At 48.8% G+C, this 15,187-nt stretch overlaps 2 protein-coding genes across 2 annotated transcripts in view; one reads left to right on the top strand and one right to left on the bottom strand.

Moving 5' to 3' along the window:
* Nucleotides 1–15,187, bottom strand: part of JRK (Jrk helix-turn-helix protein) — a 387,231-nt gene that overhangs the window by 199,319 nt on the left and 172,725 nt on the right. The gene's annotated exons all lie outside the window — the stretch shown is intronic.
* On the top strand, nt 2,707–14,805 carry GML (glycosylphosphatidylinositol anchored molecule like). Its single transcript, XM_050801063.1, has 4 exons — nt 2,707–2,771; nt 8,410–8,504; nt 9,113–9,220; nt 14,346–14,805. The coding sequence occupies exons 2-4, from the start codon at nt 8,432–8,434 to the stop codon at nt 14,639–14,641; spliced, it is 477 nt and encodes a 158-aa protein (XP_050657020.1). The 5' UTR covers nt 2,707–2,771; nt 8,410–8,431; the 3' UTR covers nt 14,642–14,805.

Here is a 15,187-nt window from a genome sequence, read left to right as displayed (position 1 = left end):
CCTGCTGTTGATAATTTGTGTCTTCTTAGTCATGATCAGTCTTTCTAGGGATTTATAATTTATAAGTTTTACTATCCACTTCACTGTACACTGTTGCTTTAGGAAACTTTCTTTCACTGTCAGCTCACTCTTGAATTCTTTCCTGGGTGAAGACAAGAACCCTTCCAAGCTAAGTCCCCATGTGGGGGTTCACTGGCATCGGTTGCCAACTATTTGGAGTGACCCTTCAGGATGACATGATGACTGCCTGTTGCATGGAGTGAAGGCAAGGGGCCCACCGGCTGGCTCCGCGCCACACCCTGCTCACCGCTGAATGGAACAGCCCCAGAATCACTGGTCATGCCCCAATTATGGGAATCCAAGGCCGGGTTTATGATGACCAAGTCAGGTCCATTGTTCCAGATGGTGGCAGATGTGCACGGCTGGAGGTTCCTGGTCATGGCAGCTCTTCAGGAGGCAGCCATCAGTCACCACTGGCAGTCAGACAGCCAACAACTATGCACATGGACCAGACGGTGGGAGAAAGCTTCCCACCTCTAGATAAACCTGAAGCTATGGGGGAAATAAGGAGGCAGGAGAGGGCAACTCACCTAACTGGATGAGGATGTTGACACGGCTCCTAAAGAAGGAGATGGAAGAGGGAGATGTGTCAGGGGCCCCAAAGCTGCCACAGCACCCACCTCTGCAGGGTAGGGGGCCTCTATAGCCCCAACACAGGCCTCAAAGGGTCAGATCTTTACTATATGTGCCAGCCTGGAGGAACTAAACTGCAAGTATGGATCGTAATTTCAACTGGGGAATACTGGAAGTGGGCCAAGGGTGGGGTGGTGGATGAGTCTCTTGGTTAAAGGTATTGAATCTGAAGGAAATTTCTGGAGGACCAGTATCTATTCCCTCACTCCTGGTGTAGGACTCTCAGGGCTTTTGCCATGATGTGGGTGAGTGACATGGGCTGACAGTAGAATGCAGAACTTTTTAGGATTGCCAGGTATGGACATTCAGCATATAATGATCCTGCTGGCCAGGCCTGAGTGGATCTGAGAAGGGAGGGAGATCAATCCACAGAGTTAAAAGTCACATTTGAAAGGCCTTTGGACAGACATGAACTCGCCAAGGCCTGCATGAACTGAAATTCCGAAAAGGGCGAAAAGTGTGGCAGATCCCAGGAGACAAAGTGCCCCTAGAAGGAGCCTGCTGCAGTCACACCACTGGTCTCCATCATAAGCCAGTGGCCCGGGAGGAACAGGTGTGTGGGATGGGTTCAAGGGGAAAGTCAAAGCCTAGCATGGGAAAACCGTCTGAGCTGAGGATTCAGTGTGACCGGTGTGAGGGACCAAACATATTGGGTCACCCTTGTCACACCCAACTAAATTAGAGTGCCGGGTGGGGAGACCATTAAGTACTCAGGGTAGAAAACGTTGCTCCAAGAATGTACTTCTCTGAGGCCTGGCTACTGAGACCACCTGCTGCAACTCTGAGCCTCTGTTTACCCACTGCTGTCATTCATTCACTCATCAACCAGAGATTGCCAGCTCCCCAATCCTACTAGTGCCAATGAAACTCAGAGAGCAATATGTACTGTTTCTCTTCTTCTTTATAAAAAAGAGACATAGTTTCTCTCTCTCTCTCTCTCTTTTTTTTTTTTTTTTTTGACGGAGTCCTGCTCTGTTGTGCAGGTTGGAGTGCAACGGCGTGATCTCCGCTCACTACAACCCCCACCTCCCGGGTTCAAGCAGTTCTCCTGCCTCAGCCTCCTGAGTAGCTGGGACACAGGCATGCACCACCACGCCCAGCTAATTTCTGTATTTTTAGTAGAGACGGGGTTTCACTATGTTGACCATTCTGGTCTTGAACGCCTGACCTCGAGTGATCTGCCCGCCTCAGCCTCACAAAGTGCTGAGATTACAGGCGTGAGCCACCGCGAATTTACAAAAGCCTTTTCTTTGTTCTTGGGACATACTGAAGGCCAGCCAGTCTGCCCCCATGCCCCTAATTGCAGTTATTTTCTCCCAAATAAAACATTTCAATTTCAGAAATTCATCTATTTTGTGTGACTTCGACAAGAGACAAGTCACACCGTGTAGGAGATGCTCGGGTGAAGCCAGCGGTCACTGGCCACACACAGCTTGAAGGCAAAATGGCAGGAGCTCAAGCGACAGCCAGGCAGGTGCCCCCTTGAAACCTCTGGACAGGTGGGCGCTGGCGGGGCTGAAGGGCAAGGGCACCGCTCAGCTGGCTTCGGTCAGGGTTAGGGACAGGACCAGCTCCAGAGGCGACGGGGTCCCACCCTGAGCCCCCAGCGGAGGGGCTCCCGGGGTCCCCAGGGGTTATGGTGGTGGCAGGACCACCTAGAGGGAGGGTCCAGGAATGCGGTGGGTGGACTGGGACCTTGAGGGCGGCGTGGGCCTGGGTGGTGCCTACAGGCTGCCAAGGGTGGCTGCTGTCCCGCTTCTCCAGCAGCCAGGGGCGTGGCTTCTAGAACATTCCCCGTGGCTTTCCCGAAGGGAGTGTGGATGGAGCCCGGGCGTGCAGATTTCTGTGTGAAATGTTTTCACCGGAGCCCCCGGGGGACCCCGCCAGGCTTCGAACACGGGAGGATGGGCTGGAGGCCTGGAGCCTGGGGACGGGGCTTCGAGGGTCCGGCGGGAGGGCGGAGCTGTGCGGCCGCGGAGGGCCCGGAAAGTTCCAGAAAGGGGGTGGGGCGGCCGGCGGCGGAGGCGCGGCTGGCTGGAGGCGGCGGTCACGCACAGGGCAGGCCCCGAGGGACACAGGTCAGTTTCTGAGGCGGGTCCGGACCCAGTGAGACTGGAGTCTGCCCGGGGGCCCAGCGGAGGCAGCCCGGCCGGGAGCCTCCTCCGCAGCTGCTGGGGCCGCGCGGACGCCGCCTGGGGGTGCCCCGCGCTTCCTGGATGGGGCGCCCCACCCCCTGGGAACTCCACCCCCTCAGAGTCCCGGGGGACCCCAGAACCCAGCTTCTCTCAGGGGTACCGGGGGACCCCCAACTCCACTCCCCTCAGGGTCCCAGGGAGACCCCCAAACCCAGCTTCTCTCAGGGGTACCGGGGGACCCCCAACTCCACTCCCGTCAGGGTCCCAGGGAGACCCCCAAACCCAGCTACTCTCAGGGGTACCGGGGGACCCCCAACTCCACTCCCGTCAGGGTCCCAGGGAGACCCCCAAACCCAGCTACTCTCAGGGGTACCGGGGTACCCCTGACTCCACTCCCGTCAAGGTCCCAGGGGGACCCCCCGAACCCAGCTACTCTCAGGGGTACCAGGAGGACTCCCTGCTCCACTCCTGTCACAGTCCCAGGGAGACCCCCCGAAATCAGCTACTCTCAGGGGTTCCGGGGGGACTCCCAGCTCCACTCCCGTCAGGGTCCCGGGGGACCCCCCGAACTCCACTCCCCTCAGGGTCCCGGGGAGACCCCCCAAACTCAGCTTCTCTCAGGGGTACCAGGGAGACCCCCAACTCCACTCCCGTCAGGGTCCCGGGGCACCCCTCGAACTCCACTCCCATCAGGGTCCCAGGGAGGCCCCCCAACTGTGCTCAGGGGTCCCAGGGAGATGCCAGCACCCCAACTCCACTTCCCTCAGGGGTCCCAGGATCCCCCTCCCCTTGGAGCTCAGCTTCCCTCGAGAGTCTGGGGGTGGGGGCCCCATTCAGTTCGTGAGCCCTCTCCCTCGGGGTGTCCCGGGGGCCGCTCCACCCCCACACTGACTGTGATTCCCCAAGGCGGGGGTCACGGGACCGCAGCCCTTTCCACGTTCTGCTCCTCGTTCTTTTCTGGCTCCTTGCTTTCGAAGGAGAGAAGGAGGACTTCGCTTCCAGTCTTTCTTCCTTTTCTGATGGAGCCCTGCTTTTCCTTCCGTGTCCCTTCGGGCTGCTTCTGCCAGGTTTCTATTTTTCATTCTTTATTATTACTTGGCCCAAAATATTCTTGACTTCTATTGAGAAGGATTTGGGGGTCCATTTCTTATTTGGAAGTGTGTTCTTAATTTCCAGACAGATGAGGATTTTCCAGTTAATCCTTCTAGGGGTGGTTTATTGCTTAATGCCACCATAGTCAGAAAATGGACTCTGAGTGTCCGAAACTGCATTCGGCTCTGAAGTATCGGTCCTTGTTACCTCTTGCAATGTTTTTTGCCTGGAAGCCTGCGCTCGCCAACGCTGACATAACTGTTTCTGCCTTTCAGTTCTACAGCCTCCTTTGCTTTGGGATATTGTCATATATTTTATTTCTATATATGTTATAAAGTCGATATTTCTTGTAGTGGGTGTGCTGGTAATAAAATATTCCAACTCTTTTTGTCTGAAGCCATCTTAAGCTTACCTTGTATTTGCCCCATGCATCTCTTTGATGGTTCCTGAGTTGTCACCTTTGTAATAAACTGGTAATAGTAAATAAACTGTTTTCTTCTGCTCTGTGAACAGTTCTAGCAAATTATCTAGGAGGAGGAGGTCTTGGAAACCCTTGATTTATAACTGAGCAGTCAGAAGTACAGGTGGCCCAGACTTGTGATTGGCATCTGAAGTGGGGGCAATAGGGTGGGACTGAGCCCTTCACCTGTGGGGTCTGCCCTACCCAAGGCAGTGTCAGAATTCAATTGAAATGTTGGACAGTCACTTAGTGTCCAGAGAGTTGGAGAACTGGTTTGTGTGTAAAAACTCACATATTTAGGGTCAGAAGTATGGTGGTATAGAAATAATTCACACTATAGTCCCTTATTTCTGCCTCTTACACATCCAGTTATTTTTAAATATTTTTCATCTTTAAAAAATCAGTTTAGTAATCAATTTTGTAATCTTTTTCTCTTTCATGCTCTCATTAGAATTTTTAAAGCACTTGTATGCTAATGTCAACATTTGAGTGAAGTGTGGGTTTATTTCTATTGTTGTTTTATTGATTAGCAATAATTTATTCCTGATTCGTAAATATCCTCTGATGTTTTTATTGAATGTCTTGCACTGTGTACAAAATAGCTGGAAAGATTGGAGATGGTTGCATGTTACTACTGGGGATGTGCACCCTCTCCTCTCTCCAGGAGCCTGTGGGAAGGCCCGGCCTACTGGCTTGCTCAAAGGTGGAGGCCAGTTGGGATCTTGCAGCTTCAACCTGACCCTGGCCACCTCTGGAGCCGGCCCTGTCTCTAACCCTAACTGAAGCCATCTTGAGCGGTGTCCTTCCCCTTCTCCCACAGAGTGTGGCAACCCGGGAGGTGGAGGTTGTAGTGAGCCAAGATCACGCCATTGCACTCCAACCTGCATGACAGAGCGCGACTCCAAAAAAAAAAAAAAAAAAAAAAAGAGAGAGAGAGAAACTGTGCCTCTTTTTTATAAAGAAGAGAAATAGTACATATTGCTGTCTGCTGTCTGAATTTCATTGGCACTAGTAGGATTTTGGGGAGCTGGCAAGCTCTGGTTGATGAGTGAATGAATGACAGCAGTGGGTGAACCAAGGCTTAGAGTTGCAGCAGGTGGTCTCAGTAGCCATCAGATAAAACTGATTTCAGGTTACCGCAGGCAGTTTCAGCAGCCAGGCCTCAGAGAAGTACATTCTTGGAGCAATGTTTTCTACCTTGAGTGCTGAATGGTCTCCCCACCCAGCACTCTAATTTAGCTGGGTGTGACAAGGATGACCCAATTAGTATGGTCAGCTTTCACACCGAATCCTCAGCTCAGACAGGTGTCCCTTTCTAGGCTTTGACTTTCCCCTTGAACCTCATCCCACACACCTGTTCCTCCCGGGCCACTGGCTTATGATGGAGACCAGTGGTGTGACTGTGGCAGGCTCCTTCTAGGGGCACTTTGTCTCCTGGGATCTGCCACACTAGGGGGGATTCTACTTGGCCTTTTCTGACTCCCCAGGGTCCCTCCCACCATGGCACTTGGAGGCCCTTCCATGGGAAAACTGGCTTGATCTTTAGGGTACCTGGAGATTCTGGGCCACTTTGGTCCCCTGTAAGCCAAGACTGTGAGCCAAGCACTCTGGTTTGCATTCCCTACTGGAGTCCCTGCCTGTAGCCAGCCTGGCTTTCAGCTGGTGCCCAAACTGACAAATGTATCTGGAATGACAAAGGGTACCCTGGGAAGGGCTTGCCCTCTTTGGAATTTCGGTTTACGTTAGCCTTAGTGCTTCCATATCTGTCCAAGGGCCTCTCAAATGTGACTTTTAACTCTGTGGATTGATTTGCCCAGTTGTCACATTCTGAGTAGCCACAACCTACTGCATCCCATGTAGAAGTGGAAGTGACATGATTTTTTCCTGACTTTTTAAGCCTGTGTGTTTACATTGGCATCCAATCATTCCTATATGGGAATTCCTTGGGAGTCTAACTTGGGTTTTGTTTCTTCTGCTGTTGCTCCTGGGGGCTTAATCACTTCTGTGCCTCTGGTTGTCTGTGGCACATTTGTATTTGTCATTAGTCAACCGGAGGCTGGGGGTCTGAGTGGAGGGTATGTCCCCCTCCAGTGATGGTTTCTGTTGGCTTCCCAGGATGAGGATGACTCATGGCCACTTGCAAGTGGTTTTTCTGTCTGGGGTTTGCAATCACACAGTCATATATGTTCTAACTCCAGCCTGACTGTTGAGAAAGTCTCTGGGTAAGGAATTCCCAGGAAACACACTGTTTTCATGCATCCTCTGGAAGATGAGGCCCAAAGTTGCCAGGGTCTCTGTTTGCTGATGATGACGATCCACATTTTCTAGCCCACTCTGCTTCTCTGACACTTTTGGTCTTGAGGATCCGTGCTCTGTGAAGTAATCCAAGCTCTCATTTCCCACTCACCTTGGTCCTGGCTCTGTCTCCAGAACCTGTTCAACTACAAAATCCTAAAGCTCTGGGCTCTGGGTGTCAACCTGTGCCCCAGGAAATCATACTGTTACTGTGGACTTTCCAGCTCGGTTTCTTCTAGTGTTGCATTGTAGCTCTTGGGTATTTTCCCATCTGCCCCAAGATCCAGCTGGAAATCAGTGAACACATCTAATGTGAGTTTTCCTGCATGTGCTCTGGGCATTGACAGTGGAAGGGTGTTCAGAATGTCTGCTGTGCCCTCATGGAGGAAGACAGCCTCAGTGTACATGCTCTGCGTCAGTAGGTGCCCTTGAGCCCAGCTTTGGGAGCAAGTGTTGAATGAGTAAAGGAGGCATCCAGGGAGAGCAGGCAGGACAGAGTAGAGACAGGGCTGCTGGGTCTCAGGGGAATGGGCATGGGGTGGGTGGGAGATCCACCTAGGGAGGCTGACTGGCCAGGCGAGTCAGGAGCCCCTTCCAAGGGTGGACACTGACAGGCCCTCAGTCTTGGTCTCCTGCATCCCAGAGGTACCAACCCATCTTTCTTCCCAAACTTGATGACCTAGGGCTAGGGGCATTTTGAATCTCAGCCTTCCCCACTGGAGCTGGACTTAGTACACAGGGTGGGGCAAAGTGGGTACTGGATCCTGATCATCCCTATCCCTGGGTGTGGCTTCTTGTTGCACAGTCAGCTTCTGGTTCTGTGGCCCCAGCTGCTCCTGCGGTGGGGGGAGCTACACATTAGGCTCTGACCCCCTCCAGGTGGGGCCTCAGAATGAGGGGAGTCAGCAGCCGTCAGCAACTGTGCCCAGGGAGTTGCCCCACTGAGCACTGAGGACTGACCTGCTCCGAATCAGGGAGATGGAGCTTCCCCCTTGAGTCAGGCTGCTGAAGGCAGGTAGGGGATGGAGACAGTGCATTTGCAGGAATAAGGGTGCAGTTGTGTCCCTGCGAGAAAATGTCTCAGTTGTGGCAACTGATTGGTGACCTGGGGGATGTTTCTGAGCCCACAGTGCTGGCATCAGGACTCAGGTGTGAGGTGCCCCAGATCCTCCCCTTGCCAGTAATTAACTGATGGCTCGGTGATGCCCAGGGTGGAAGAAGACTAGATTTTGGGAGGGGAGTTCTCTCGTAATGCCACTGAGGATGCCTTCAAGTTGGGCTTCTGGCATGTTTTGTCCTCGCTCCCCACCTGTAGTCACCTCAGCTCTCATGTTGCTGAGTTGCATGTGAGAGCAGAAAGCGCGTCAATGGGCAGTATTTGAGAACATTTCACAAGTCGCTTTTGAGGTTCAGAATCAACCAGTAGATACAGAGAAATATTTTGAAGCATGGGGACCCTTAGGTGAGCTGCCACATGAAGCAGCCCCAGGACCTCCCTGGCTCGAGGAGTGACGGCAAGTTTGTCTGAGGTGAGGGCACAGGCCTGGCAAAGACTTGTGTGTGGGTCAGACCTGCCCGACCCCAGTGCCTTACCCAAGGAGCTGCTGGCCCAGTGGGGGAGGCATTCAGGTGGGCAGAGTCAGGGAGACTCATGAGACCACTGACGCCAGGGACATAGAGCTGGCCAAGGAGCCATGGCTCACTAATGTGTTGTCTGGGTCTTCTTACCTTCAGGTCCAGGCTCCTGCATGAAGTGATGCTCCGCTTTGCCTTACTCCTAGCCGTGGGGCTCCCACTGGTGGCAGCCAATGTTACCGTTGGTGCTCAGTGTAAGTATCATTCCCTCTCACTGTCCCGGAGAGGACGAGAATTCACCTGGGGCTGCTGGGGGTAACTGGAATGATTGGCTGCAACGTGGAGCACGTCTCAGCCAGCTGGGGCCTACGTTTGCTGTGTAATCAGGGCTGGGCACTAGGGCAGTCCAGGAGTAGTCATGAGCAAGGAGAGGGTTAGGATGGAAGAGCAGCTGACCGGGAACCAAAGGGGAACCTTGATGTGGCCCTTCCCCATCAGGGCCAGGCAGGAGGGGTTGTGTCCAGGGAAATCCAGGAGGAATCTGGACCCCTGTGAGTATCCAGTCTTCCTTGGTGAGGTGGGCCAGGTCTGCAGAGCATAGCAATCCTGTATGTGACCACCAGTGGTGCTTCCTGGAGCCTGTGTTGGAGAGCAGGGAAAGCTCTCCTTGTGCCTGGCCTGCCTTCCAGGAGCTAGCCTGGGCGACACTCAGACTGCATAGAGAGCTGAGCTGCGCAGGCTAGGAGAAGTCCTTGGAAGCAGAGGGGAAGGGCTGGCCATTGAGGGAGGGTAGAGTGAGCTGGTAATGGGTGGAAAAGTCGTGGTGGAGCAGAAGCCTGAAGCCTGCTCTCTCCCCTCTCAGGGACCTATAGTTTGAGATGCCATGACTGTGCGGTCATAAATGACTTCAACTGTCCCGAAATTAGAACATGTCCGTATCATGTTAGGCGCTGTATGACAATCTCCATCCGTAAGTACCTTTTTGTCATTCTGACACATTGTAGATTAGTCTCCTACCTGGATAGTCTCTGGGGCAGGGCCAGTCTGCTTTCTTCTCTGAACCCAGCTGTTTCCCCTTCCCTCATGTCTTCCCATCTTGAGTGCGTCTCCATAGGCCTTGGTCTCAGCCTCATGATAGGCCAGCATGCATCGTCTTGTAGAGCTAGGTACTCTGCAAAGTGGTACAATCTGTCCACACATCTGCAGTGTCTCCAGAGGGTAAGAGCATTGCCGGACCTCAGAGCCTCTACTGTCCCTGGTTGTGTGTGTTGACACCCCATGCTGCCTGGGCGAGTCCTCACTGGCCTTTCAATTTCTGGTAGTCTAGAGAGTGCTTCCAGCTCGGCAGGTCAAAGCAGTGGATGGGCCATGGACTGCCCTCAGAGAAATGCCTACCACACACAGATGGGAAGGCCAAGCATGAGGTCAGGGCAGAGCCTGCACTTCCAGGATACTCTTGCTTCTTCCTCAGAGCCCTCTGGCGCTCTGAGGAAGGTGCCCCGTCTCCCCAGGGCACTAACCTGCAGAAGATGAAGATGTATGGCCAGAGGCCCAGTGACCAATGGAGCAAGCAGGGAGGGTGCAGCCAGTGTACATCATGGTGTACAGGTGGAGGCCTTGCCTGGAGCCCTGTCTTCTAGCCGTTTTGTCCCCAGTTTCTGTGGTTGTGCTTGCAACTTCACATGTCATTCTGTGTTCTAAGCTTTGCACAAAAACAATCCCCTGATTACCACCTCGATGTGGTTTGGCTGCGTTCCCACCCATATCTCATCTCGAATTGTAACTCCCATAATCCCCACGTGTCATGGGAAGGACCTAGTGGGAGGCAGTTGAATCATGCGAGTGGTTACCCTCATGTTGTTCTCATGATAGTAAGTGAGTTCTCACAAGATCTGATGGTTTTATAAAGGCCTTTTCCCCGGCACTTCTTCCTGCCATCATATGAGGGATGTGTTTGCTACCCCTTCTGCCATGATTGTAAGTTTCCTGAGGCCTCCCCAGCCATGCAGAACTGTGAGTCAATTAAACCTCTTTCCTTTATAAATTGCCCAGTCTCAGCCAGTTCTTTATAGCAGTGTGAGAAGAGATTCATGCACATCTCTTCTTCAGACCAACTGCTGATTTGGGACATGGGCAGGAGGCTGAGAATCTGGGCTTTGTCTCCAGAGTGGCCACTGCTGGGGACCTTGATGGCATGATTACTGCCTCTAAATGAGTCTGAAAACTATCTTTCCCATGAATCGCTCACGGGGTAATAGTTGGCAAAAAGAGGAACTTGAGTGAGATTTGCAAGGTGTGGGTGAAGCAGAGATCACTCTTCTGGAAGGTCACGATGGTTTTGTGCGGTAATGGACACTGGCGGACTCCAATCTGTCCTCCTTCATGTCCACCCCATCTTCTCTACTTCTGAGCCTTTGACTGAAAGCAATTCCTAAGACGACAGCAGGTATTTGGCCACTGGCCTGCCTAGATGATGGGTACTCCAATGGAGCAGTTTAAACATCTCTGCAAGAGCCTTACTTGAGAGGATAAAGGTACATGGCCTTTGATATTGCCATGCAAAGTTGGGCTGTTCCAGCCTGCCCCAGTGTAAGTGACCTAGCTCTGGACCGTTCCTCTGATCTTCAGCCTCACCTGACTGACTTCCTTTCTTGGCTTCCCCATGGTCATGGCAGCTGTAACACTTGTATTTAATAACTTAGACCTAGACTGTTTTAAGGGCTCCATTTTCCTGAATGAACCCTGATGGATATTAGGACAAAGAAATTGGGAATGCTGGAATGCTGGGACATTTTTCCTTCAGGAGATTTGCTGATTTCTGGGGCTGTGCAGGATGGTAAGCAAAAGACCTCTATGGAAAGAAACATAGGCAGTGTGCTGAGACAAGGGGCGTGGGTATGAGGCATATAGGAACTCTGCACTATCTCTGCAACTTTTCTGAAAACCTAGAACTATTTTTAAAATAAAAGGTTCATTTACACACACACATACACACACACACACACATTCCATAACCCCACTACCTTGTGGATTCAATAACAGAATTGCAATGTGGTTTACAATTTGAAACCCATCAGTTTAATTCACCATATTAACAAAGAAAAGGGCAGAGATTATTGTAGATGCTGAAATGCTTTGATAAAATCCAACACCCTTTCCAAACCTCTGAGGGAAATGTCTACCATTACCACTTCTATTCCCAATGGAACTGGAGTTCTTAGGTAGTTCAGTTAGCCAAGAGGAAGGATTAAGTCTCATGGAGAGCAGAAAGAAAGAATTTATACTGCTTACTATTCATCAGAGATAACAAACTTCAAATAACAAATACCTTTAGGAAAGATCCTGGATACAAGATAAGTATTCAAAAATCAGTTTACAAAATCACTTGTCTTTTTGTACATCAAGAAACAGATTGAAAATGAAATCCAAGGAATGCTGCTCTTTAAAGTATCACAAAATCAAGTACCACAAATCTAACTGGATTTGTGCAAGATTTCAACACTCAAACTGCAGAAACACCTATTGAAGACTTAAAACACCATTAAAGACTTAAACACATGGAATTGTACACTATACTTATGGACCATGAGACTCAACAAAGTAAGGATATCTTTTCTCCAATTAACCTACAAATCCAAAAGAATTTCAGTCAGAGTCTCAGCAGGGGTGTGTGTGTGTTTTGACAAGTTGGTGCCTAATGCTTTTTGAAAATATGAAGGGCTAGGAAAGCCAAAGCAGTCTTGGGGAAAAAGAAAAAAGCTCGAGGACTTGTGCTTTGAACTATCAAGATTATTCATATAGCTTTCTTATTCAAAACAGTTTGGTGTTGGATCCTGTGGTCAGGATTGAAAAATACAACACTAGAAGAGAAATAATTCAGAAAAAGCCACATACATCTGGTTTCTCGATCTCTGATAAAGTTGACTGTACAGTGCAGTAGGTAAAGACACTTCTCTGCACTAAGTAGTGGTGGATATGTTAGATATTTGTACACAATATTTGCACCATACAAAAGAAGCAGTTTTAGGCGGTTTGTAGATCTCAGTGTAAATTTTAAACCAATAAAGTTTTTAGAGAAAAATGTAAAATGCTGTATTTGTGACTTTTAGGAATTAAGAATTTTAAAAATTGAGCAAAATAGTACTAGTCACATAAGAATGAAATTGATAGGTTGATTTACCTTTAACTTAAAAACCTCGGTTCCTAAGAAGATACCTGTGAAATAGTAAAACCGCAAGCCACAGATGAGGACAAAGCATTTCAAAACATGTATCTACTAAAATACTTGTATTCATAATATAATGAACTTCTTCCTATGAATTAATAAAAAGCTGATCATCCAGTGGAATTTTAAACAAAAGGCTTAAAGGGAATTTACCAGAAAATGGTGTCTGAATGTGTAACATATATAAGAAAAGTTGTTCAGTGTCATTCTTCTTGAAAGAAATGCAGCTTAAAACCACAACACGATAACACCACAGGAAATGACTCAGTATCCTAAAATGATCATACCAAGTGTTGTCAGGGTTCTGAAGTGTGCACAATCCCTCAGACTATAGATAAATTCAACCCAGTGTAGAAAACCCTTCGACGTTGTCTGCTAAAGCTGCATATCAAACACTGAGACTCAGCGCTTCTAAATAGGTACATAGCTAATTTAATAAAAGCTTATGCAGGCTCACCTCAAGGCAAATACAATATAGCAGTATTCATTGCAGCATTGTTTGGAGTAAACAAAAACCAGAGACAACCTTAATGTCCATCAACAATAAATCGTGGTATGTTCATCAATGTAATGCTATACAATTATGAGAATGAACAATATACAACAGTGTGCAACAATAGGGATAAATTTCATAAACACAGAATAGAGCAAAAGAAGCCATCCACAAAATCAGACATAATGTATAATTTCCTTTCATAAAGTTCAAAACCAAACAGAACTAACCTATAGGTTTAGAAGCCCATACATTTCCTATCTTTGGCCTGGGCTGCTTACAGTAGTGTCTGTGTGGAAGAGCAGAGTGAAGAGTCATGGGGCTGTCGTGCAGCTCTGTGTCTGGTGCTACATGCTGAGTACTGGCTGTGGGCACTTAGGGAAAATCCACTGAGTTGTGGACTTATGGTCAGGCACATTTCTGTAGAATGTTGAACTCCAATAAACTTTTTAAGTGGAAAATAACAGAAAACAAGTGACTGGTTCGTATTCATCAGTTGTTTCTGGTGTTATAGAGGAGACAAGACCCAGATCCATGAATAGATAAATCAATTATGGTAAGTTCCAGAATAAAGTATTTGTGTAAACACTGGATAGACTTCAAGGGGAATGGAAGTAGTGATGAGGACCAAGGTATTTAACCCAGGGATTCTTGAAGGAGGTGTTAGGTGGAGCTTTGATCAGGTAGCATTGGTCAGCTGAGGCCACTGGACAAGCCCTGTAGTGAAGATTATTGATCACATTAGTCGTGATCACATTAGTTGCTATCGATAACCTTCACCAGAGGGGTTGTCCATTGGATAACATGTACCTAGTTGGAATGCTGCATCAAGTCTGTGCTGGGGAGGAGGTTGGCACCAAGGGCTCAGGAGACTGAAACACCAGGCTGAGGGTCCCAGGAAGGAGTTTACCCTAAAAGGGTCTTGCCAACTGCAGAAAATCTGGATAATGCTACATTAATATGGACACCTCTGTTAAAGGTCCGTGCGATCTCTGGACCATAAGTGAAACATGACTTCTGGTCTGCATTTGATTTCTGGAGCTGTAGAATTCTTACCACAAAAAATGAACAGGACATTTCATTGCGCGTAGCTACATGACAAGGTACCATGATATTATTTTGGGAGGGCCAGAGGCCTAAAGATGGCAGCTTAGATAGAAAACTGTCTCCAGAAGTAGTTGTTCTTGGAGTGATGAGACCCGTTAGTGTACTTGGATATTCTCTCTCAGTCAAGTATTCTAAACAATATTGTCACAGCTGGGGGTATAGAATGTGCACATGGAGCTAATTATGGTTGAATGTGAGGTGTATGTGCTTCAATATTTACAAGCAGAAAATGTGAAATCAGTTATTTTCATTGCTGCTGTTTTTTTTCAGGCATAAACCCTCGTGAGCTACTTGTTTATAAGAACTGTACATTCAACTGCACGTTTCTATATGCAGCTCACCAGCCTCCTGAAGCCCCAAGAAAAATCTTCAAAACTAATAGCTTCTACTGGGTTCGTTGTTGTAATAGCATGGTTTGCAATGCAGGAGGACCTACTAATCTTGAAAGGGACATGTTACCCGATGAAGTAATTGAAGAGGAGCTTCCAGAAGGAACTGTGAGGCTGGGGGAGTCAAAACTGTTCCTGAGCTTTGCCTCTATCATAGTCAGCAATCTATTGCCATGAGGACCCCTCCTTGGAGGGTCTGACCATCTTCACCCATTCCACAGAGAAATGTTGCTTTCCATTATTCCCTTGTAAGCCAGAGACCCTTATCCACTGCTCTTCTAGGTGGCCCATTTATGGTTTGTTGTAAGAGAAAAATAAAAAAAAATATATTGTTTAGTGAAGATGTTCATGAGCATTTGTTTGCCGGCATGTACTTGAGCACTCATAGTGGAGTCTCCATTCATATCTGTTCTTCCTTCCCTCGCTCTGTATTCAGGGATTACTCTGTGGTTTTATTATAGTATCAGTTGCTGTAGCTATTATTGATTTTGGTAGTTTCGTCTCTGCGCTTCATACTAAAGTTATGAGTGGGTTGCACACTGCAATTATAGCATTGCAATATTTTGGTTTGTCTGTGTACTTAATTTTACCCTGGGTTTTATACTTTCAGATATTTTCTTTTTATACATGAGTGTTTTTTTCTTTCCGTTTGAAGAGCTCCCTTTAGCATTTCTTGTAAGACAGATGTGGTGGTGGTGAATTCTCTCAGCTTTTGTTTGTTTG

This window comes from Macaca thibetana, chromosome 8 (assembly GCF_024542745.1).
Source record: "Macaca thibetana thibetana isolate TM-01 chromosome 8, ASM2454274v1, whole genome shotgun sequence".
NCBI lineage: Eukaryota > Metazoa > Chordata > Mammalia > Primates > Cercopithecidae > Macaca > Macaca thibetana.
The sequence above is the reverse complement of the archived record's forward strand: the minus strand, read 5'-3'. Positions and strand labels throughout refer to the sequence as shown.